This window comes from Myotis daubentonii, chromosome 4, assembly GCF_963259705.1.
Source record: "Myotis daubentonii chromosome 4, mMyoDau2.1, whole genome shotgun sequence".
In the NCBI taxonomy this organism is placed as follows: Eukaryota; Metazoa; Chordata; class Mammalia; order Chiroptera; family Vespertilionidae; genus Myotis; species Myotis daubentonii.
In genome coordinates, this window is record NC_081843.1 from 34,530,277 (window position 1) to 34,551,360 (window position 21,084).

The window sequence follows — 21,084 nt, forward strand, 5'->3', positions numbered from 1 at the left end:
ACCTACCAGGTATATACATACCTGCCTCCTGCTCAGCCCTCACCAACTGTACCCCTTACAAGAAGCTCACTAGGTCACAAGGCCACTTGGCAAACCAGTTACAACATAGCCAAGGGTCTTGGAGCAATCTGCCCAGGCAGCTTTGGCAGGGGGCTTACCCATAAACAGCCTCAGGTTCAAGGGATGGACGCTCACGAGCCCCTGAGGCTACTGCGCCCCCTCCGGCCACACCCACCCATAACCCAGAGCTCCATTCATCCACGGGCCTCTTGCTGTGTACTCCCAGGGCACATTTCCAAAGATGGATCAAGGCGTGTGGGGAGCAAAGAGAGGTCAGATCAGGGTTGCCTCTGAGCCTAGACAAAGACATCGCAGTACGCAGAGTAGCTCCCCGCTCTCCGAACGTGCGACGAAGCGAACCCCCGCGGGCGCAGAGCCACCAGCCTCCCTCCGCCCCCGCTTGGCTCTAGCGCCTGCGCAAGGTCCTCCACACCGATAGGGGGCAATGAGCCAGTCTTCACGCGGGCTCGGCACCGTCGGCCAGCGCCGGAAGAGGGAGCAGCCGCTAACCCGGAAGCGGTTGCGTTCAAGTGCCCTGGAGGCCGTGGTGGGGCCGCAGAGGCTTTGGAGGCGGCTGCGGCGCTAGGATGAACGCCCCTCCTGCCTTCGAGTCGTTCTTGTTGTTCGAAGGCGAGAAGAAGTAAGTGGGGGTGTGGGGAGGAAGAAGGGGCCAGCGGGGCGTCGGGCCGAGGGCTCGGGCCCTCAGCTGCCTGTGGCCAGCGCCTGCAGATTCTGGGGCTCCCCTGCCCTCCTTCCCGGGGAGCAGGGGGAGAGATGGGGCGGGGGTGTTGGGAAGCAGCTTTGCTGGAGCGTCCGCCCGCCAAGCATTTCGCACCTGTGTCTGCCCGACTTAAGGTCGCCCTGCGAGGCGGGGCGCCTCCCCGCTGCAGACGAGCGCGGGGGGTCGGCGGCAAGTAGCTCCCGGGCGCGCGGGGAGTGCTGGGTCTGCGGGGAGCCCAGAGCGCCCGCTCTGCAGCCTTCTCCCTCGTGTCCTGGCCGCCACCGTTATCCTCCTTGCTGCAGCCCGTGATGGTTCTTAGACGCATACCGACCTCCACCCGCCCGTGTGAAACCTCAGACTCCTCGTTGCTTGCGGGGAGGAGGGAAACATAGTCTAGTGGTCAGAGCGTGGGCTTGGCTCCGGCACTCCCCCACTTAAGGACTGTATGTCGTTGGGCAAGTGACTCAAGTAACTAATCGGCTCGAGGCCTGCTTTCCTCTTCTGGAAAATGGGCTTCTTACTGTATTAAATCCCAGTAAGTAAATCTAGGAGGAGAGTAAATGAAGTAATTTATGTGAAGTGCTTAGTCCAGGCTGGTATGCAGGGCTTTAGGCTCTAGCAGCCCTTGCCAGCCACGTCATTCTTCCTTTAGACCAGGTTCTCATCTGGGGACCATTTTGCCCCCCAGGGGCATTTTGGCAATGTCTGCAAACATTGTTGGTTGTCATAAAGGGGTGCTACTGGCATCGAGTGGGTAGAGGCCAGGAATACTACCAATATCCTAAAATGTGCAGCCAGCCCCCTACCAAAAAGAATTATCTGGCTAAAATGTCAGTGGTGCCACGGGGAAGACATTCTGCTTTAGGAAAAAGGAGCGATCCGAAGCAGGCGAGGGTCCTCCAGAATCGGCATAACTTGGGTCAGAGTAGACACTGAGCCAGAGAGGTCGGTATAGGACCAAGAGATTGAGAAAGGCTTCTAGGAGTAGGTGGGGCTTAGACTCAGGGAGGAGGGGCTCCGCCCCCATCTCTGCCTCTGTCTCTTCCTAGGATCACCATTAACAAGGACACCAAAGTACCCAATGCCTGTTTGTTCACCATCAACAAAGAAGACCACACACTAGGAAACATTATTAAATCGTAAGTTCCAAGTCAGGGGCTGTCTCCCCCCTCTTCCCCCGGGGCTATGTTTAATGGTGTTCTTTGAAGCAAAATACAAGTTCCAGAAGATTTTCTTTTCTTTTTGTTAATCCTCACCTGAGGACATTTTTTCATTGATTTTAAATAGAATGGAAGGGGTGGGGAGGGGGGAGGGAGTAAGAGAGAGGGAGAGAGACATTGATTGGTTGCCTTCCACACATGCCAGGACCTGGCTGGGGATGGAACCTGCAACCCAGGTATGTGCCCTTGACTGGGAATCCAACCCGCGATCCTTCAGTGCGTGGGCCAACCCTCTAACCACTGCGCCACCTGCCAGAGCCAAAAGAATTTCTCGTCTCTGAGCTTCACGGGGTCCTGGTTGCTTGCTCTGCTAGTTTACTCATTCCAGTGCCTTTTCTTCAAGATGACACTGACCAGTACCTGTTCACACATTTCTGCATTGGCTCATTTATCTGACTAAAGTAAGTGAATACGCAGGAAGCCACAGAAAAGTAGTCCTATGTGTGGTTTTGTGCTAATGAGCACTGAGAAGTAGTCAAGGTTAGCTCCCATCCACCCTGCCCATTTGTGATGATGACCTCAGTGACACCGGGCATCCTAAGATTGTAACTGAGTAAAGTAAGGACAGAGGTAAGAGAGGGGATCAGTGGTTATGCGGTGCCCCTGGTGGGCATCTGATATTGGTTGATGGGTATTCGTTTACACCATGAAGTCCTGGCCAGGTAGGTGGTTAACAATGTGATTGATGTTCTGGCCCAGAGACTTGCCATTTCACTGAAAAGTACCATCAGTGCAGGAGGCCTTCCCAGGTGTGTGTGTGAGACGGGGCTGAAGCCTGCCTGGTCTCCTGGTGCACTAGTAAGTAGAGGGTGGCGTTGCCCATCTTTTGGACGACTCCCACCCTGAACCAAGCCAGTGGTGCACCCAGGCTCCTTTGGGGCCCTGCTGCTCCTCTGCTGTATGAGTTGTCCTCACCTATGCAAGGGCTCTTCCCCTAGGGCAGTGATGGCGAACCTATGACATTCGAACTCATTTTTTTGGTTGATTTTTCTTTGTTAAATGGCATTTAAGTATATAAAATAAATATCAAAAATATAAGTCTTTGTTTTACTATGGTTGCAAATACCAAAAAATTTCTATATGTGACACGGCACCAGAGTTAAGTTAGGGTTTTTCAAAATGCTGACACACCGAGCTCAAAAGGTTCGCCATCACTGCCCTCGGGTGCTCACACTGGGCTGAGCTGCTCTGGAGAAAACCCTGTGTACCCAGCAAAAAACACCGCTTCACTTCACTTCACAGAACTCCAGGGGGGTGAGGGTGAACGGCAGCTGCCAACCTATGTTGCCTAAAGGACATCCATTTCCCAAACTGCTCGGAGTCTGGGGCCTTCTCCCCTGCGCCTTTATTTGCTGTCAGATGCTTTTTGAGCTGGGAATGGGGCTTTTGTGTCCTGGTTTACTGAACATTGGCTGGAATTTACTGCCTGAGGAAGTCTCTTTGGGCACATTACAGGGTCTGACTTCCCCTAAGGGAAAAGTTATTGGAAACCCTGTTTACCAGCTGTTTCTTGATTCTCATGGATATGGGGGGAGGGTGTGTGTGGGAGGAGTTCCCATATGGTATATCTTCTCCAAAGTATCTGTTTTACTTGTTTTGGGTGGGAATAAACACACATCAAAGTCAAGGGCACGGAACCACCTGGTGTCAGCTGCCAGCTGCATTTGCCTACAGGCCTCAGCCCAAGACGACCCCTTGTCTAGAAGCCTGGTAAGCTACAAGGGGCCAGAGTTCCAAGGACACTAGGCTCAGCCTCCTCACTGTTCATCCGTTTCTCAGACAGCTGTTGAAGGACCCACAGGTGCTGTTTGCCGGCTACAAAGTTCCCCACCCCTTGGAGCACAAGATCATCATCCGTGTGCAGACCACACCAGACTATAGCCCCCAGGAGGCCTTCACCAATGCCATCACAGACCTCATTAGCGAGCTCTCCCTGCTGGAAGAGCGATTCCGGGTGAGGAGCCAGCCGTTCAGGAGTGGGGTGGGTGGGTCTGGACGCCATCCTGTATGTACCAGAAATGTAGGTTCTCATCCCACACCTAGGATTGACCCCTGAGTTGTTTCCTTTTATTTGGGGGGAAGGGGCGGAGGTGATGACAGAGCAGGGACTTCCACCATGGCCTCCAGGAAGTGTGGGTAAGGTTATGGAGTTAAGGCCTGCCTGGGGCCTGCTGTCTGCATTCTGGGCTCTATGGAAGCAAGGGGCCTCCTGTCCCTTAGTGCTGCTCCTCCCAGTCTGTTCTCTGGTGCTGGCTGCTCTGTGGTTGGTAAGACCTAGCTGTGTCCAGGGTGTCTGTCTGTCTAGAGGGCAGCTCATCCTAAGATGGGGTCACAACTGTTCAGGCAGGGAATCTCAAAGTCTAGACAATTTAGGGAAAGATCCAGTCTGTCAGACTTCAGCTTATCACATACCAGAAAGCATCTCAGCTCCACCTGACTCCCATCCTAGGCAGCAGGCTGTGTGCTGCAGAGAAGTGATGGGGCTGGTGGGGCGGGCTCAGAGAGTCCCTAGGGTTAGTGGCTGCCCAGCTCCCTGGAGCTGTTCAGGGCCTGGTTTACTGCTTCTTTTCAGTTCGTGCTGCACTCTGGAGCCAAGGAAGCAGTTTCCGGCAGACCTTGGTTAGGGATGCTAGGGCTAAGTTTCCAACACCCTGACCCAGCCATTCCAGCTAAGTGCACTGCCTTTCCTTTCCCTCAGGTGGCCATCAAAGACAAGCAAGAAGGAATTGAATAGTGGCCAGTTCCTACCCTGCACCAGGCACCAAGTGGAAGAGAGCAGCTTCTCCCAACTGTGGCCTCCTAGGAAATATCCCAGAGACCCCCTCACCCCCGACACTGATCTGTCCTGTACATAGATTCTTCCTAATAAAGTTTCTTCTTCCTAACAAAGTGTGGTAGGAAAAGACCCGGTGTGAGCTGAAGCAGAGGTGACTTAACAGCAAATAGACTGTCAGGCTCAGTGGAGGTAGATGACCTGTCTCAAGGCTACTCTGGGGCCACACTGCAGAGTGGATTGGCCCAGAGATCCATATTTCTGTCTGAGAGGGTGGCAGGAACAAGTGCATTCTGAACCGCCTGGGGACCTGGGGTGCTTAGGGAAGGCAGTCTTGAGCAGAAGGAAATTGCTCAAACCCATGCACTTCCGTAAGTCCCTACTGTAAAAGCCCCAGCTGCCAGGTCAGCCTGCCTTACTCGAAGCAGCAACACCAGACGGGGCCCCAGACAGCTCTCCCAGGCTTCTCTTATACAGGAGGGAGTTTAATAAAAACATTCATAGAAAGGTCCCCATCCCATTCAGCCCAACAAGTCGAATAAGTTAAGTTGCGTCCCTGGCACTTTGCAGTAGAGGCAGGAGCGCCTGCTGGAAGCTAGTCTCCCCCCCAGATGGCCACAATGTTGGAGTCTGTCAGAGCGGTGAGGTAGGTGAAGGTGGAGTTGGCCACCACCGTGTTCACCATGGTCCTGGTCACTGTCTGGCTGAGGGCCCGGGGCTGGGGCCACTTAAGGATCTGGTAGGAAGAGAGAGAGGGGCTGGGTTCCTTCCTAGATGCCAGCCCCCTCATGCTGCACCGTCCCAGCAGGGAGGGAGAGGACGAGCTGCATACCTGTGTGGGGGCCTGCGGGGCTGCCGGCAGCGGAGGCTGCTGCATCAGGATGTGCCTGACGTCGTAGATCCACACGTTGCCCTCCTCATCCCCACAGAGCACAATGCCCTTGGCTGCCAGGACACAGAAATTGGAACTAAGGTGGGGCAGGGCTCCATGGGGCAGAAAGCAGGATGGAGTGTGTGGGTGGGCTCACCAGGACAGGTGCTGAGTGAGAAGTAGGCCAACTCAGTCAGTGACCACTGCAGACGAGCCAGGACCACCACCGCCACTGTGGACTGGCTGCCCCGGCTCACCCAGGTCTGGCTCCAGCTCCACAGCCAGATGGTGCCCAGGCCACCATTCCCCTTGGAGGCTGTGAGGAATAATGGAGAACCATGCCTGGGGGGCCCTCTCCAGGCATTTCTTGTTCCACAGTGGGGACCCCTCAGAAGTTCTCAGACCTAAACCTCAACCCAGGGAGAAGCAACCCATGCAGGCCTTATCAGGGCCTATCTCGGTCCCAGGAGGCCAGACTCCCGAGCAGGGCTCTCACCCACGACATCCTCATTCACAAACGCCAGCCCGTCCACTCTCTGGCCAGGTGCCTGGGAGCCCTCAGAGAAGATGAACTTCACTTCACACACCCTGTGGGACCATAGAGATGCTGGTAACTATTCTTGCATATACAATTTCTCACTCATTCAGTGAGAACCATTCACTGGGCCCCTACTCGACCCTGCCCAGTGTGGAGGTCAGAAGATGCAACCAAGACTATCTGTTCTGAGCCCTGGAGGGGTTAAGCTTCACCCTGGAAGTGAGTATACTGAGTCATAGGTGGCATGAGGGCCTGGTTCTTCCAGGATGGGGGGTGGTATGGCCAGGGAGGGTTCTGGAGAGAGGCAGCGCCTCTGGGACTGAGAGATGAGCAGGAGGAAAGCATTTCCAGCTGAGCGCTGGGGGCCTGAGAAGGGAGAGACGGGAGGGGTTTGCTGTGACCCAGAGGATGGGGAGTGGCTGAATGTTTCTAAGCTGCGAGTGTGTGCAGGGTCACTGCTTGGAAAGGCCACCCAGCAGATGCACAGAGTCCTGGAGAGGACACCTGGAAGCAAGAAAGGCAGCCAAGTACTGACCGTGAGGAGGAAGAGATTTATCTAAGATGTGAGCAAGAAATGCCACAGCACTTGGGGACTAGGCAGATGTGAATGGGCAGGGAGGAGGGAGGCAGGCCCAGGGCTTGACTGCCAGATGTGGCACAGGGCCACCACCCACACTGGCTGAACAACTGCCAGTCTACCGAGGCTTCCACTACTTCCCTCCGGGCAGTAGCTACTTCACTCCTGCCACCTAATCCTAAAATTCTTCCCAGGCTATTCATTGCACTCAAAACTCAAAATCTTACCATGGCCAACAAACCCAGTGTACCCTGGCCCAAGCAACCTTGCCACATTAACTTGCACCATTTCCTCTGGTTTTCCAAGCTGTGACCAGGCCTCCCTGATGAGCCAGCTCTCCCTACAACTGGCCCTTTGTACATGTTGTTCCTCCTGTGTATGCACCTTCCCTCTTTCTACCCGAGTCTTAGGGCTCATGTGGAGAGGATGAGTCTGAAAACTTACCATCTGCCACTGGTCACCTCTTCAGAGTCCCCTTGGCCTTCCTATTCCCCTCAAAGCCCTGGATTCTCTTTCCTTCATAGATGACATCATATTTGTGGGATTTTAATTGGCCACCTTTGTTTAACGCATCTCCTACTAGGCTTATGGGCCCCAAGAGGGCTGGGACTCCATGCTGAGCACTGTCTTGGGCCTTCCAGTTAGCACGGGTGAGCCACAAGCCTCAACCTGGCCCTTCTAGGGCCTCATCCTTGCCCAGACACCATCTCCCTTGTCCCCCACTAGCCCTAGGATGCACGTTACTGTCCCAACTTTACAGACGAGCAGATTATGCTAGGGCAGGAAGGTCACATTGCTGGTGAGTGGCAGGACATGGGTGGGAGTGAAGCCTCAGGTTGCAGGTGAAGTGATCCCAGCTCAGAAAGAACTAACCCAACTCAAGTCCCACTGTCAAATACCAGGGAAGGAACGAGTCACAAGGACCTTTACTGAAGTGAAGCAGCTACTCACGGAAAGCCAGCAGAAGGTGGGGACAGGCCAGCTCTGTGAAGACAGTCTCTGTGGCTGCCCAGGGCAGCATGCATGGTTTGGGTATCACCTCTGGCAGATGTGCCTGGGGCCAGATATCTGGACTGGCAGCTGCCCCAGCTCTGAGGCCTGACTTTCAAGGCATTCCCACCCAGCTCACCTTCTCTTTTGGGGCTGGTCCAGTCGCACGTCCCAGCAGCAGCAGCCACCCTCACAGCCAGCCAGCAGATAGGCATCTGGGCAGGAGGCAACAGGGCAGAGGCGCAGGGGGGTGGAGGTGGTATCAAGTGTGAGCAGCTGGCTGCCGGTGGGTGAGAGGGAGAACGTGAGGCCACTGTCTACCGGCCTGGCCGCCAGCCCTCCTCACACCAGCTTTGCCCAAATCATCACCTGGCCTGGAATGTGTAATCTTCATTGGGAACCCCAATGTCCCAGAGGATGATCCGCTTGTCATAGGAGGCCGCTGAGGAGGGGATGGGGAGAGGTGGCTCTGAGGGGCCCAGCTTCCTCTTGCAGGCTGCATCCAAGGCTGAGGGTGTGGTTCCAAGGCCTGCCCCTCTGAAGCAGGGAGGGCGGGCCACGGTCTACAAGCCCTGTCTTACTCTAACCTAACGTGGGCCACACCAGGCGGCTATCTTTTGTAGGCCTCTGCTCACACATCACCCTCATTGGGCTCACCACAACTGAGCCCAGGAGTATCCCCCAGGACACAGAGTAGCCCAGGTTGTCAGAAAGCTTCAAGGCCACAGAACAGGTTGGGGGAAAAGCCAGGATCTGAAGCCCAGTCAGTTGTCCACAAAGCCACATTGCTTCTACCATGATTGGAGCCAACACTGGCAGCCTGGAATGAGACTGCCAGCCACAGGAGTCCCCTACCAATCCAGGGAGGGTGCTGGGGGAGCCCTGGAGGTATGGGGAGAAGGTCTTACTGAAGAGGTGGGTCTCGTGGGTGGGGCTGAAGCAGAGGGTGGCGATGGCCTTCTTATGGGCCCGGATGACGCCACAGCAGAAGCCAGCGCGCACATGCAGCAGCCGGACCTGGCCCCGTAGGCCTGCAGCCGCCAGCACGTTCCAGCGCTTCTTGTGGCCTGACTGTGTGACCACCGTCAGGGCTGTCCAGGCCACGGAGAAGAACTCCTGGGGGGTGGGGGAGTGGAGCAGTCACCAAGGGGCAGAGCTACATGTGTGCACATGCATGCAGGATCAAATCTGGGAAACAGGCCCAGCATCAAAGAAAAAGTCACCTGATGAATAGGTGGCACTTCTGCTCCCAGGGCTCTGCCCGCTGCCCTGCAGGAGCAGGGCCCTGGCACTCACCTCGCCAGGTGCCTTGTACTTGTGTAGAACGATGCCCGTCTGGCAGTCTATCACACACACAGCTTCTCCGCCACACGTGGCCACAGACTGGGATGTGGCCCCTGGATGCCCTGTTTTGAGGGGTCAGCCTAGTAAGAACATCTTCTGTAAAGTTATCCCCTGCAGTTCCCTCCTCCTGGCCTTGACATTTCTTAAGCGCTGTCTTTCCTAATTCCCCCATGGCCCCGGCAGCCCCACTCCAGGTGGCACTCTCACACCCCCACCCAGAAAGCCTGTTTTGTTTGTACCCTGTGGCCCTTGCCCTGCCTGCCCACCAAGGATGTACCCTCCTCCCAGGCTGGCTCGAAGGCGCAGGCCCAGAGCTGGGTGCTCAGGTCCTTGGGGCTGTTGTCCTTGCTGTGGCACTGCAGGAAGTACAGGGGCTCCAGCTGCAGGGTAGGCTGTGGGGGCAGAAGGGAGTTATAGCTGCCCCAATCCTTGCTCCCAGCCACACACTCCCTGCCACCTTGCTATAACTTACCTGGCTGCCATCAGAGCCCGTGGGGCGGCCCTTCACCTGGGCCAATGGGGAGGTGCACACCCGCTTGTTGGGAGAAAGGTTGAGTGGGACATCATCTGGCCGTTTGCAGGCCACTGGCCTGGCCTGTGGGGGGAAGGGGTGGCTGAGAGCCTGGTGACCTACCTACTCAGGTCTTCTTTCCTTCCTATCACAGGCTGGGCCACACCCTCCACGGGTGCAGGAGGTAAGGACTGGCCCAGGGTCAGAGGGAATTAGCTGGGGCATTGGTGGCTAATGCCAGTTCTGGGCAGGAGCTGGGGCTCATGTCCAGACCGCCCTGCTTCCCTGTAGCCTCGCTAGGGAGGAAGGGCCAAGGCAGGCCCTCATAGCCCAGGGAGCCACAAAGAACCATACTCACCTTGGGCTCCTGGACAGCTGTGGCTTTTGGGGACTTCTCTGGGATGTCTGCCTCATGGACCTGGGTCCCACCAGAGGCCACCAGCTCCTCAGAGATCATCTGCACCTGGTGGAGCCAGGGCATCAGGAAGCTGGGCACAGCCCCTCAGACACCCAGTCAGGGGAGCTTGTGCCTCCTGAGTTGGGAAAGGGCCTTGCTGGCCGATAATGGTGCCTTTCCTGACCCGCCCCACTGCCCACAGCGCCTCATGGTCAGAGACCTCCAGGGCAGCTCAGGACATGGGAGCCAGCAAGGAGCTGGGAGAACAGGCTCTGTACAGCGGGGTGAGGACATACCCGCCACCGGGTGAACTCGCTGAGGGACTCGGGCCCGTAGTGCACATCCCTGACAGCAGACCTCACGAAGTCCGCCTTGGCCTTCTCAGTCTCCTCCTCAGGGCTCAGTGAGGCCATGAACTTCTCCCAGTGAGCTGTGACCTGGTACAGGAGGGACCAGATCCAGACCCAGTTCATCCCTGGACCCTCCATGGCCCCTCTACCCCCAATCTCAGGGCCACGGGTATTTCAACCTCACTGCCTCCTGGAAGTCTCCCCAAACCACAGCCTTCTTAGCTGCATGTTACACAAATCCAAGCCACACACACAGCCCCAGAGGGAGAAAGGGGTCTGTCCAGAGGAAAGTTACTGTGAAAATGCCACCTGGAGGGCAAGATGCCACCCAAGGACGAGAGGCCAAGCACCACAAGCAGGTCCAGAGCATGTCAGGCTAGGGACAAAGGGCCACTGGGGACTAAGGTCAGGGACAAGAGCCCCTGTAACCTCCCTCAGTGTCCTACAAATGTCCAAGCCTGTCGCTCGATCCTCAAGGCCGCCCACTGTTCCCGAGCCCCGGAGACACCTGTCAGGCCCCTTACTCTGCTGGTCAGCTCCCGGTTCAAGTTCTCCACCTGAGAGCAAGTGGAGGAAGCATCTTTGCCATTGACCTTACGCAGCTTGGGCAGGAGAAAGGAGACTTTCAGGTTGTCGCTGACCTGGGGAATGAGGGAAGAATGGCTTGAGGGCTGCTGAGCCCAAGCCCAACAGAGTGCTGGCCCCGGGCTTGGGGCCTCCGGGCGAACCCACTTACTGTCAGGAAGGGGTTGCCCTCCAGGCTGAGCTCCTCAAGCTGCGGGAACTGGCACAAGGCAGTGACATCCCCCAGCTGGTTGTTGCAGCAGCGCAGGACGCGCAGGCGGGACAGGCCCAGGTTGTCCGGCAGCATCTCCAGCTGGTTGTTGGAGAGGTCCAGCTCCTGCAGCTGCTTCAGACGGCTCAGGAGCTTGGGGTCCAAGTGCTCTGAGAGCAGCTTCAGTCCTGACAGGCTGGGGTGGGGGGCAGACAGAGTGTGCTCAGGGCAGGCAGGCCTCCAGCCCCGCACCTACGGCAGCCTAGGGTGCCTCTGAGGCTTGGTCTCCTGGCATTTGTTGGGCACGCACAGCCTCTCTCCAACAACCTATTTTTTAAAAATATATTTTTATTGATCTCAGAGAGGAAGGAAGAGGGAGAGAGAGATAGAAACATCCATGATGAGAGAGAATCATGGATCGGCTGCCTCCTGCAAGCCCCCTACTGGGATGGAGCCCGATACCTGGGCATGTGCCCTTGACCAGAATCGAACCTGGGACCTTTCAGTTCGTAGGCCCATGCTCTATCCACTGAGCCAAACCAGCTAGGGCAACAACAACAACCTATTTTTTAAAAACCTTGTAACTACTTTAAAACTCGGGGCAGCCGGCGCCCTCCAGGATGCCCTCCTGAGCCTCTGTGGGGGCCTCCTCTCTGTTCCCCAGCCCCTCTGTAATTCCCTCAACAGGTTCTCAATTCTCTTTCGGCACCACTGTTCTTAGCAGCCCGGGCCCACCGGCCCTTCTCCTGCCGAGAGAACGGCATCTGGCCCGAGTGATTAGACTCCGCCCAACCGACATGGTGATAACGGGCCCGGGAAGGGTCCGGGCCTCGCTTCCGAGCCCCCCGTCGTCCCCGGCCCGCCTCTTACTCCAGGCTCCGGATCCGCCCCAGTCGGTCGCTCTTGGGTCGCCCCCGCTTCATCAGCAGCCGCGGGGAGAGGGGGCCCATGGCGAGGAGGCGCGGCCGGCGCTGGCAGTCTCGGCGGCGTCTGCGTTCGGCCGAGCCCGCGACTCCGGAGTCGGCCGCTGGCGCCCGCAGCTGGGGGAGCCCAGGAGGTGGCGCCGCGCGAGTCCCCCACCGGAGATGACCGGAAGGAAGCGGCTCCGCGGGCCTCGTGCCCCGCGTCTGGACTACAAGTCCCAGCGGTCCCCGCAACCCCGCGCCTGCGCACTGGCCGCCGGGACGCAGCGATGGCGGCTGCGGTGGTGGCGGCCCCCGAAGTACTTCGGGAATGCGGCTGTAAGGGCATCCGGACCTGTCTGATCTGCGAGCGGCAGCGGGGAGGTGACCCGCCCTGGCAGCACTCCCCACAGGTAAAGGCCGGGAGAGGAGGCGCCTACAACTTCACTTTATTCTCCTTGTGGGGACACTGAGGCCCCGACTGACCGTCCCGGATCAGAACATGTTAGAGGTCCTCGCCGGGGATGTTGCGGGGTGAGGAGCTGCATTGGGACGCGGGTGCAGTCCGACCACAGCTCACCTCTGGGACCTGGCGGGAGTCTGACAGCAAACCTCCACGCAGCAACCCCCACCCCACCCCACCCACCCTCCCCTCTCGTCGGGGCCTGGGAGTTTCACGGGGCCGCGGGGGGACGATATGGAAAGAGTAGAGGGTGCCGAAAACCAGGGCAAAAGTGCCCATAAGGCCTTGGATGGAAATGAGCAAGGAGGAAATTAATCCCAGTTAATGAACGAAAAACGACTCAGCTGTTGAACTGGGCCTGGAAGTATTTTGGTTGGTAGGGCGTTCCGCCTGGGGTAGAGGCGTGTGCTTGGAGCTGGTGATGCTTCAGGTGAGAAGGTGAGAAGGTGGGGCCTGACCACGCAGGGCCGTGTGTGGCTACTGGGCTGGTTGGACTTGTCCTGTTACATTGAAATTCAGCAAGTCCAACAGAAGACGCCACAGCCAGAGGGTCGAATTTTGGAGCCTTTTTTTCAAGAGCCGACGGCGACCGCGAAGGGCTATCGCCACTCCAAACCTCGCGGTCCCGAAATGAAGTTAAGGGTACGCTTATAAGGGCAAAAAGAGAAAGAAAAAACCTCTGGGATTGGTGCCGTGAGACCCTATCTCAAGGCCTGGCCTGGCGCCGGCGCTGACAACTCCGTCTGGGGGTATTATATATAGTCCATGCCTTTCCAGTGCGGGAACAGCGCTCCAGCAAACAGGTCCTGCAAGATAGACGACTTAAGAGGGAGCCGTGACCAGACCGTAGACCGATAAGGATGTACACCAGGTTTCCGCCACAGGCTCAGATTTCCACCCCCCGCCCCCCTCCCCCCTTATTTTCCCATGATTCAAGCAAGCATATTTACAGAAGCTAGAAATAGCATAGTTACTTATCTGGTTTAGTTATATCCTGGAATTAACAGGTCAGTGGACCATCTGCACTTCATAGGGAAACCCTGAAAGGCAGTTCTTACAACATTGATGGGAATAAAATGGAATGCCTATGGCTCAGATAGAGGACAAGGGGACTGAACCGAGTCAGTTCTTTCAAGGTCCATTTTTCAGTCCTAGGGGCCTTGGAGAGTCCCCGAAGGGCTTTAAAGGAAATTACATGTGAATTTTAGAACAATCCTGGTGATAACCAGAACGGTGAGCTGTTTTTTCTGGGGTCGTGTCTCCCTACGCAGAAGAATGAGCTACGAGAACCAGAAGATTTAAGCAAAAGTGTGGAAAATTTATTACAAGCAGATTGGGGGGGGGGTGGTGATAGTAATGGGCTGCCCCCAAAGCGTTGTAGTCCAGGGGTATATATTTGTTACAGGCCTGCTCTGTCACTACCCATGTCCTCACCTGATTGATTCCCTCCTTGTTCTTGTCCAGCAACGGACCTGAACTTTCCCTGTTTCTACGCGTTAACACACCTTGTTGCTGCAGGCCCTCCCTTGATTTCCCACGCTCCCGCTCTGTGTCCAACAGCGTTCGATATTATTTCAGCACCGTTTGTTTCTGTGGTTAGGCTTGCTCAAACTGCCGTGCCTGCCCCTCCTATGTTCCCCTGCCTTTGTTTTCCATTGGACCCCTGCCCTGTCTGCCTGCGTTTCAAGCTAATTTCTCTCACTGGGACCTAATAGGAAGGTATTGAGGCTGGGAAGCCAGTGAAGAAACTGCAGTGTCCCTGGTAAAAGTGTGGAAGATCCTGTAGAAAACAGTATGAAGGTTTCTCAGAAAATTAAAAGTTGAATTACCATGTGACCCAACAGTTCTGGGGATATACTCACAAGAGTTGAAAGCAGGGTATCGAAGAAATATTTGCATACCCGTGGTGGAAGCAACCTGTGTCATTGATGGATAAATAGATAAACAAACAAACAAAAAGTAATACATACAATAGAATGTTATTCAGCTTTGAAAAGGAAGGAAAGTCTGATATATGTTACAACATGGATGAACCTAGAAAACATTATGCTAAGTGAAATAAGCCAGTCACAAAAGGACAAATGCTGTATGATTCCACTTATATTAGTTAGAGTAGTCAAAATCATAGAGACAGAAAGTAAAATGGTGGTAGCCAAGGGCTGGGGAAAGGACAAAGGGGAGTTGTTTAATGGGTGTGTGATTTTAGCTTTGCAAGGGGGAAAGTTCTGGAGATTGATTGCACAACAGAGTAATGTACTTAACACACTGAACTGTACACTGAAACAATTATTAAAGATGGTAAATTTTATGTTATTTATATACTAGAGGCCCGGTGCACGAAATTCGTGCACTGGAGGAAGGGGTGTCTCTCTGTCCGACCTGCGCCCTCTCATAGTCCAGGACCCCTCGGTGGACATCCCTTTTGCAGTTCAGGACCTCTTGCTCCTTACCGCCCACCTGCTCGCTGCTCCTTACTGCTCAGCTTGCTGCTCCTTAGCACTGCTGCCTAGGTGGGAGAGGCTCCCGCCGCCACCACACCGCACTTGCCAGCCGTGATCCTGGCTTCTGGCTGAATGGCGCTCCCCCTGTGGGAGTGCACTGACCACCAGGGGGTAGCTGCTGCAGTGAGCATCTGTCCCCTGGTGGTCAGTGCGCATCATAGCCACTGGTCTTTCTGGTCGTTCCACCGTAATGGTTGCTTAGGCTTTTATTATATAGATTACCACAAAACTTTTTTTAGAAAGCACCAAAGGTCTGAACTATGTCTGGGACTGACACTCTGAGGGTAGCATCTTCCCAACATGATGGCTGGGGGATGAGCAAGATGTCTAGGATGACTCCCACTTTTAACATGTCCCACATGAGGCGCCAGAGACAGAGGACATGGTGGTTCAAGATGGGGTGGTAGCAATGCCTAGGGAACATAAAGGGGGAGGAAGCAGAATTGATTGGTTAGGGAGGACCTCAGACTGACATGTAGATCTGATAAAATCATGGTCAGCCCAGTCGGGAGCTCCAGAGCAAAGACTGCCCATTAGAGGAAGCCCATGTGGCAGAAATGGCCAGGTCCATGCTGGGTCGCTGGCTGGAAGCTGCCCGGGATGAAGATGGCCTCCGCTCAAAGACCGAGGCAGGTCCCAGAGGCACTACAGCAGGAGACTGTCAGCCCAGCTGTCCTCTCGATGGCTGGCAAGTTCTGTTCTTTTTTGAAGGGAAATTCAGGCAGTGCCTCTGGCTGCCACAAAAGAGGGCAGAGCCCAAAGACACCCCCACCTGGACTGTAGAGGGCTTCTCCCCTCTGGCCTTCCAGCATGTGCTGCTCACCCCGGGACGGCCCCAGGACCCCAGCTTTAGGGATAGCATATTTCTCAAACTTCTGGTCTGGGCTGGATCTTTTCACACCATCTCCTTTCATTCTCACAAGGCCGAGGACAGAAGATACCCTACAGTGGCCCAGAAACTGGACTCGCAGGCTGATCCCCAGCCTCTGGCTAGTTCCTTAATTGCTGAACCTTGGTCACCTCATCTATAAAATGGAAAACAACAAAATGGTTATGCAGATGCTCTTTCCTTTTATGGATGAGGAAAGTGAGGGTCTTTCCCAGGAGGCAGCCCGAGCAGGGGTCTGTCCCCCCTCTAGGCTTTAGCTGCCTTCCAAAGTGGCTTCAGGGGAGGAGGAACCATTGGGCGGGGGCAGCTCCTAAGAGGCCCTCCGGGATGGCACGCTCCAGTGGCTCCAAGACCCCTGTCTTTCTTTTATAGAAAACACATCGTTTCATTTACTACTCGGACACTGGCTGGGCTGTGGGGGCTGAGGAGTCCGACTTTGAAGGCTGGGCCTTCCCCTTCCCTGGCGTGACACTGATAGAGGACTTCGTGACCCGCGAGGAGGAAGCTGAGATGGTGCAGCTGATGGACCGTGAGCCGTGGAAACGCTCACAGTCTGGACGCAGGAAGCAGGTAGGTTGGCCCAGAGCTAGGGAGGAGGGTCGGGCCTGTCAGAGAGGACAGGGACTTTGCTGGGCCCTTTGGCTCACCTCCTGCTCAGTGCCCTCCGCTTAAGCCATACCAGGGATAGGCCCAGCTTACTTGGCCTGCCCACCTTCCCGGGAGAATGCCGTGAGCCAGGACTCGAAGGAAGACGGACCCCCAGCTCTTTCTGCTTTCGCCCAGCTGGCCTCGTGCTGGTGACTGTCAGGGAGGGTTCCTGGAAGGGTGCCAGGTGCCTCCTTCTCTCTAGGTTCTCCCGTCAGTTTCATGTGTTTTCGGGCCTCCAGGTCCCAGGCCTTCTCTGTCCGGGACCTCAGCCCCTCTTCCTCGGTCCCACTCCTCTCTGTGTGGGTCACTCCTTCCATTCCTCATCTCCAGCAGTCCTTGCCCCCACCAGAACCTGTGAACCATCCATCCACCCACCTGTTTGCTTGTTTGGTTTTTTTCAGTATATTTTTATTGATTTCAGGGAGGAAGGGAGAGGAAGAGAGACACATCAATGATGAGAGAATAATCGATTGGCTGCCTCCTGCACACCCTCTACTGGGGATCGAGCCCGCAACCTGGGCATGTGCCCTGACCAGGAATTGAACCATGACCTCCTGGTTCATAGGTCGATGCTCAACCACTAAACCACACTGGCCAGGCATCTGGCCACCTTTTCACTTTTCCCCTCCCGTCATCTCTCCTTACCCTGTACTACAGCCAGTTATAGTTATTTCCTTGGGTGCCCCTCGACTTTTTGTGTTTGCTTCATCATACTCGTCCTGCTCAACTACAGCCCTGGTCAAGTCCAGCTTCCCTCTCCCTCGCACCCATGTGCAGCCTGCAGTCAGGTCTCCCCACTCTGGGCCCTTCTTGCTCCTGCAGTCATACCTACCTCCCCCAGGTCATCACTTTGCTGCTGTGCTTCCAAACCTCTTTTCCCTTCCATTGATGACCTTGCCTCTCTTAGGAAAGAGACATATCTGCACACCTGCCTGCCATGCGTGGGTACCGTTCTCTTCTCACCTGTGCCCAGGGCTCCTCCAAGGCCCCCTCCAGCTGTGTGTTGGTCCCTTCTACTCAGAAGATCTTGTTCAGCATTGTTCCCCTTTCTCCCCAAGATGAATTTTGCCTCACCTGGATCTTTTCCCCCAGCTCCCAGGAAGCTCCATTTCTCTGCAACAGAATTCCTCAAGAGTTGTTTATTCTCAATGTTTTTTATTCCTCTCCTCCCATTCCCGCTTAACCCACTCAAAAACTGCTTCCTCCCTCACCTCCATGCTCTAAACCCAGCAATGGGTTCTCAGGGCTCAGTCCTTGGGCCTCTTTTCTTCCTGCTCCAGACATCCCCTTGCTGATCTTAGTGAGTCATGGCCCCACACACTGTCGCTGTATTTTGGACTCCCATGTTCATATCTCCAGCCCAGGCTTCTAGTTGTCAGACCCTAAACTGAGCTTTGGCTGTTTGCCCATACCCAGGCCCCCTGCAGTGTCCCCATCATGGCACATTCCATCTTCCACCTGTGCAGGCTGGAATCGTGGATCTCTCCAGGTTTCTCTCTTTCTCATTAATTCCTGTCAATTCATTCTTCCTTCAAAACCTATCTGAAACTGAGAGCACCCTCCCCACCACTGCCAACACATGCATCCCAGTCCCCCTCCCCCCCCCCCGCCCTTCCCAGGATTCCTTCAGGGGGTACCTGGGGCAGCCCTGACCCCTCTTCAGTCAGTTTTCAATAGAGAGGAAAGTAACTCCAGTAACACCTCATCAGATCCTGTCACTGCTTTGTTACAAACCCTCTGGGCCTCCCAACTTAAACACGAAGTCCTTACAGTGCTCTGGAAGCTCTGCACGCTGTTGGTCAGCCCAGCCTTTGTTTTCACCGCTGCTCTCTGGTGTCAGGCATAGCAGTCACTCCAGCTTCCTCAAAGGCTCCAGCTCCTCGTGCCCTGTCCGCTGCACTCCCATGTCAGGCCCTCTGCCTGCTGCTCCTAGCGATGCCCTACAGGAGCCGCTCACCCAGGCACTCTGAGACATGCTCATCCTGGAAGGAGGGGTTCCACCAGATGGAGCCACCCTCCACTGGAGGGGAACCAGAGCGGGCAGGAGTCGGCAAATAAATGCTTCCCTCTTTCATACCCCAGGCAAAAATCTGAGGCGGGTTTTAGACTGTTCCTCCTTTTTTTTCTCTCTCAATAGAAGCCACATACCATAAAATTCACCCATTTAAAATGTACAGTTCAGCTCTCGCTGGTTTGGCTCAGTGGATAGAGCATTGGCCTGTGGACTGAAGGGTCCTGAGTTCGATTCTGATCAAGGGCATATGGCCGGGTTGTGGGCTCGGTCCCCAGTTGGGGGTGTGCAGGAGGTAGCCGATCAATGATTCTCTCTCAGCATTGATGTTTCTATCTCTCTCCCCCTTCCTCTCTGACATCAATAAAAACTAAAATATACAATTCAGTGGACTGGTTTTTAGTGTAGCCCGATGGCAAAGTAGTGCAACCATTACCGCTATCTAGCCCTGGAACATTTTTATCCCCAAAGGAAACCCATACTCGTTAGCAGTCCCTCCCTGTTCCCTGTCCCCTGGCGACCACTAATCTACTTTTCCTGTCTCTGGGGTTGGCCATTCTGGACATTTCATGTACCAGTAAACGGGATTATACAATATGTGACCTTTAGTGTCTGGTGTCTTTCACTTAGCTTAATGTTTTCAGGGCTCAACATTTTGCAGCGTATACCGTGCTTTACTGCTTTTTATGACTAAACTATTCCATTGTATGGATATATTCCCATTAGTTTGTCCATTCATCTGCTGGTAAACACTTGGGTTGTTTCTAGTTTTTGGTCATTGTGAATAGTGCTGCTGTGAACATTCATATTTCTGTGTGGACCTGTTTTCATTTATCTTAGGTATATACCAGGTAGACCTGCCATGTTACGTGATAATTGTTCTTTCTTGTGGCTCTGAGCCCCGGGGCTCCCGCCTTGATAATGCTGCCTTGATGGGCCTTCCCTCCCTTGCTGCTCGTTTGTCCCAGATCTCAACTTCTCGGTGTCACCTCCTGGATGCACTACCCGCACAGGTTGTCTCTAGCTCTGCTTTCTCGGGTACCTGAGCTAAGACGTCCCCAACACTTCGTACCCCCTCCCTGCATTATTATTTCCCTTAGCATTTACAGCCACCTGATGTCTCCTGTTTATGTATATCTTTGTGGTGTTAGCCTCTTCCTACTGGAATGTCAGACCCATGAAGTCAGAAATTTTTCTTTTCTTGGTCACTGTGGTTGAATTCTTTAGACCTAGTGTGTGATCACATTTCTGTAAACGCAGACATTTCTCTACTTCCTTTTTGTCCTCATACTTTAGGACTATGGTCCCAAAGTCAACTTTCGGAAACGAAAGCTCAAGACTGCCGGCTTCCAAGGCCTCCCCAGCTTCAGCCGGGAGGTAGTGCGGAGAATGGGCCTCTACCCCGTCCTGGAGGACTTCCGGCCCGTGGAGCAGTGCAACCTGGACTACTGCCCAGAACGGGGCTCAGCCATCGATCCCCACCTGGATGACACCTGGCTGTGGGGGGAGCGGCTAGTGAGCCTCAACCTCCTGTCCCCCACCGTGCTGTCCATGTCCCGGGAGGCGCCCGGCAGCCTACTGCTCTGCCTGGCCCCATCCGGCTTCCCGGAAGCTCTGGAAGGCGCGATGGCCCCTAGTAGGTCCGTCCTGTGCCAGGAGGTGGAGGTGGCCGTCCCCTTACCCCGCCGCTCTCTGCTTGTGCTCACCGGAGCCGCACGGCACCAGTGGAAGCATGCCATCCACCGCAGACACGTCGAGGCTCGCCGTGTGTGTGCCACCTTCAGGGAGCTGTCGGCCGAATTCTGTCCTGGTGGGAGGCAGCAAGAACTTGGGCAGGAGCTCCTGCAAATCTCTCTCTCCTTTCAGGGGAGACCCAATTGAGCCGCCTTCCTGGGGACAGGAGCTGGGATGCCGGCTCCAGACTTGACCCTTTGCCAGGCTTGAAGGGGGAGCCCAGCACAAGGGTCTTCCTTCCCAGCTCATTAGGTTTTTCAGAGAAGACTGCTGACACCCTGACGCCATGGCAGCGTGAGCCCTGCCGGGAACTGGTTTGATGGGGATGTGTCTCAGGTCAGTCCTCTGAGCTGCACTATGGCCACTTGTTTGGGTTAATTTGTCACAGTTTGACGAAGTGGCATAATTTGAGTTTTAAAAACTTTGGAATCACTTAAAACCATTTTCTCCTTTATCCATTTGTCTCAGCGAGGTTTCCCGGTGCCCCACCCTGTAGTCCCTCCATTTGGGTAGCGTGCCAGATCAGAGATGGATTGGTAGAAGATCTGAGGCTATTACTGTGTCAGATTTCAGAGCTGGTGCTAGTTTCTGAGTCAGGCTCTGCCTGGGTCATGCTTGACCCAGACTTGGGTGCAGGATGCAGCAAGGAGAGGGAAATCTCCTGAGAGATTTAGCCCACACATAGGAAAGCAGGAACCTAAAATACGGGGTGGGCCAGCTGGTGTCCAGCTGGGCAGCAGTAATGCAGAGCCCTCCCTCGGCCTGATGGCACTCATGAGGAAGCTCCCAGATTTTCCTCATAGCCCAAC

At 55.2% G+C, this 21,084-nt stretch overlaps 3 protein-coding genes across 5 annotated transcripts; 2 read left to right on the top strand and 1 right to left on the bottom strand.

Annotated features, from left to right (window-relative positions):
• Positions 1-541: 541 nt before the first annotated feature.
• Positions 542-4,890, top strand: POLR2J (RNA polymerase II subunit J). Its single transcript, XM_059693568.1, has 4 exons — positions 542-700; positions 1,831-1,920; positions 3,781-3,955; positions 4,700-4,890. The coding sequence occupies exons 1-4, from the start codon at positions 648-650 to the stop codon at positions 4,733-4,735; spliced, it is 354 nt and encodes a 117-aa protein (XP_059549551.1). The 5' UTR covers positions 542-647; the 3' UTR covers positions 4,736-4,890.
• A 348-nt stretch (positions 4,891-5,238) lies between these two features.
• LRWD1 (leucine rich repeats and WD repeat domain containing 1) lies at positions 5,239-12,131 on the bottom strand. 3 transcript variants are annotated; one of them, XM_059693544.1, is made up of 15 exons: positions 11,998-12,131; positions 11,089-11,323; positions 10,877-10,993; positions 10,299-10,439; positions 9,964-10,068; positions 9,567-9,689; positions 9,372-9,486; positions 9,047-9,156; positions 8,659-8,866; positions 8,120-8,192; positions 7,890-8,030; positions 6,142-6,233; positions 5,803-5,961; positions 5,607-5,719; positions 5,239-5,510 (listed from the first exon to the last, which is right to left on the bottom strand). In XM_059693544.1, exons 1-15 carry the CDS (start codon positions 12,075-12,077, stop codon positions 5,370-5,372), a joined length of 1,953 nt encoding a protein of 650 aa, XP_059549527.1. In that variant the 5' UTR covers positions 12,078-12,131; the 3' UTR covers positions 5,239-5,369. The 3 variants fall into 3 exon arrangements, with proteins under 3 accessions (XP_059549527.1, XP_059549529.1, XP_059549530.1); XM_059693546.1 differs by lacking the exon at positions 10,299-10,439; XM_059693547.1 differs by lacking the exons at positions 5,239-5,510; positions 6,142-6,233.
• A 177-nt stretch (positions 12,132-12,308) lies between these two features.
• ALKBH4 (alkB homolog 4, lysine demethylase) lies at positions 12,309-20,729 on the top strand. The gene is made up of 3 exons (XM_059693555.1): positions 12,309-12,442; positions 16,255-16,452; positions 19,838-20,729. Exons 1-3 carry the CDS (start codon positions 12,320-12,322, stop codon positions 20,420-20,422), a joined length of 906 nt encoding a protein of 301 aa, XP_059549538.1. The 5' UTR covers positions 12,309-12,319; the 3' UTR covers positions 20,423-20,729.
• The last annotated feature ends 355 nt before the right edge of the window (positions 20,730-21,084 follow it).

What these genes read in the sequence shown, in the direction of transcription:
- POLR2J (XM_059693568.1), top strand. Translation starts at nt 648, where the DNA reads ATGAACGCCCCTCCTGCCTTCGAGTCGTTCTTGTTGTTCGAAGGCGAG. An exon ending in TTGTTCGAAGGCGAGAAGAA is followed by an intron (nt 701 to 1,830) that starts GTAAGTGGGGGT and finishes GTCTCTTCCTAG; the next exon opens with GATCACCATTAACAAGGACA. An exon ending in TGCTGGAAGAGCGATTCCGG is followed by an intron (nt 3,956 to 4,699) that starts GTGAGGAGCCAG and finishes CCTTTCCCTCAG; the next exon opens with GTGGCCATCAAAGACAAGCA.
- LRWD1 (XM_059693544.1), bottom strand. Translation starts at nt 12,077, where the DNA reads ATGGGCCCCCTCTCCCCGCGGCTGCTGATGAAGCGGGGGCGACCCAAG. An exon ending in GGGCGGATCCGGAGCCTGGA is followed by an intron (nt 11,324 to 11,997) that starts GTAAGAGGCGGG and finishes CCCCCACCCCAG; the next exon opens with CCTGTCAGGACTGAAGCTGC. An exon ending in ACCGGGAGCTGACCAGCAGA is followed by an intron (nt 10,440 to 10,876) that starts GTAAGGGGCCTG and finishes CTCCTGTACCAG; the next exon opens with GTCACAGCTCACTGGGAGAA.
- ALKBH4 (XM_059693555.1), top strand. Translation starts at nt 12,320, where the DNA reads ATGGCGGCTGCGGTGGTGGCGGCCCCCGAAGTACTTCGGGAATGCGGC. An exon ending in CCTGGCAGCACTCCCCACAG is followed by an intron (nt 12,443 to 16,254) that starts GTAAAGGCCGGG and finishes TTTCTTTTATAG; the next exon opens with AAAACACATCGTTTCATTTA. An exon ending in AGTCTGGACGCAGGAAGCAG is followed by an intron (nt 16,453 to 19,837) that starts GTAGGTTGGCCC and finishes CTCATACTTTAG; the next exon opens with GACTATGGTCCCAAAGTCAA.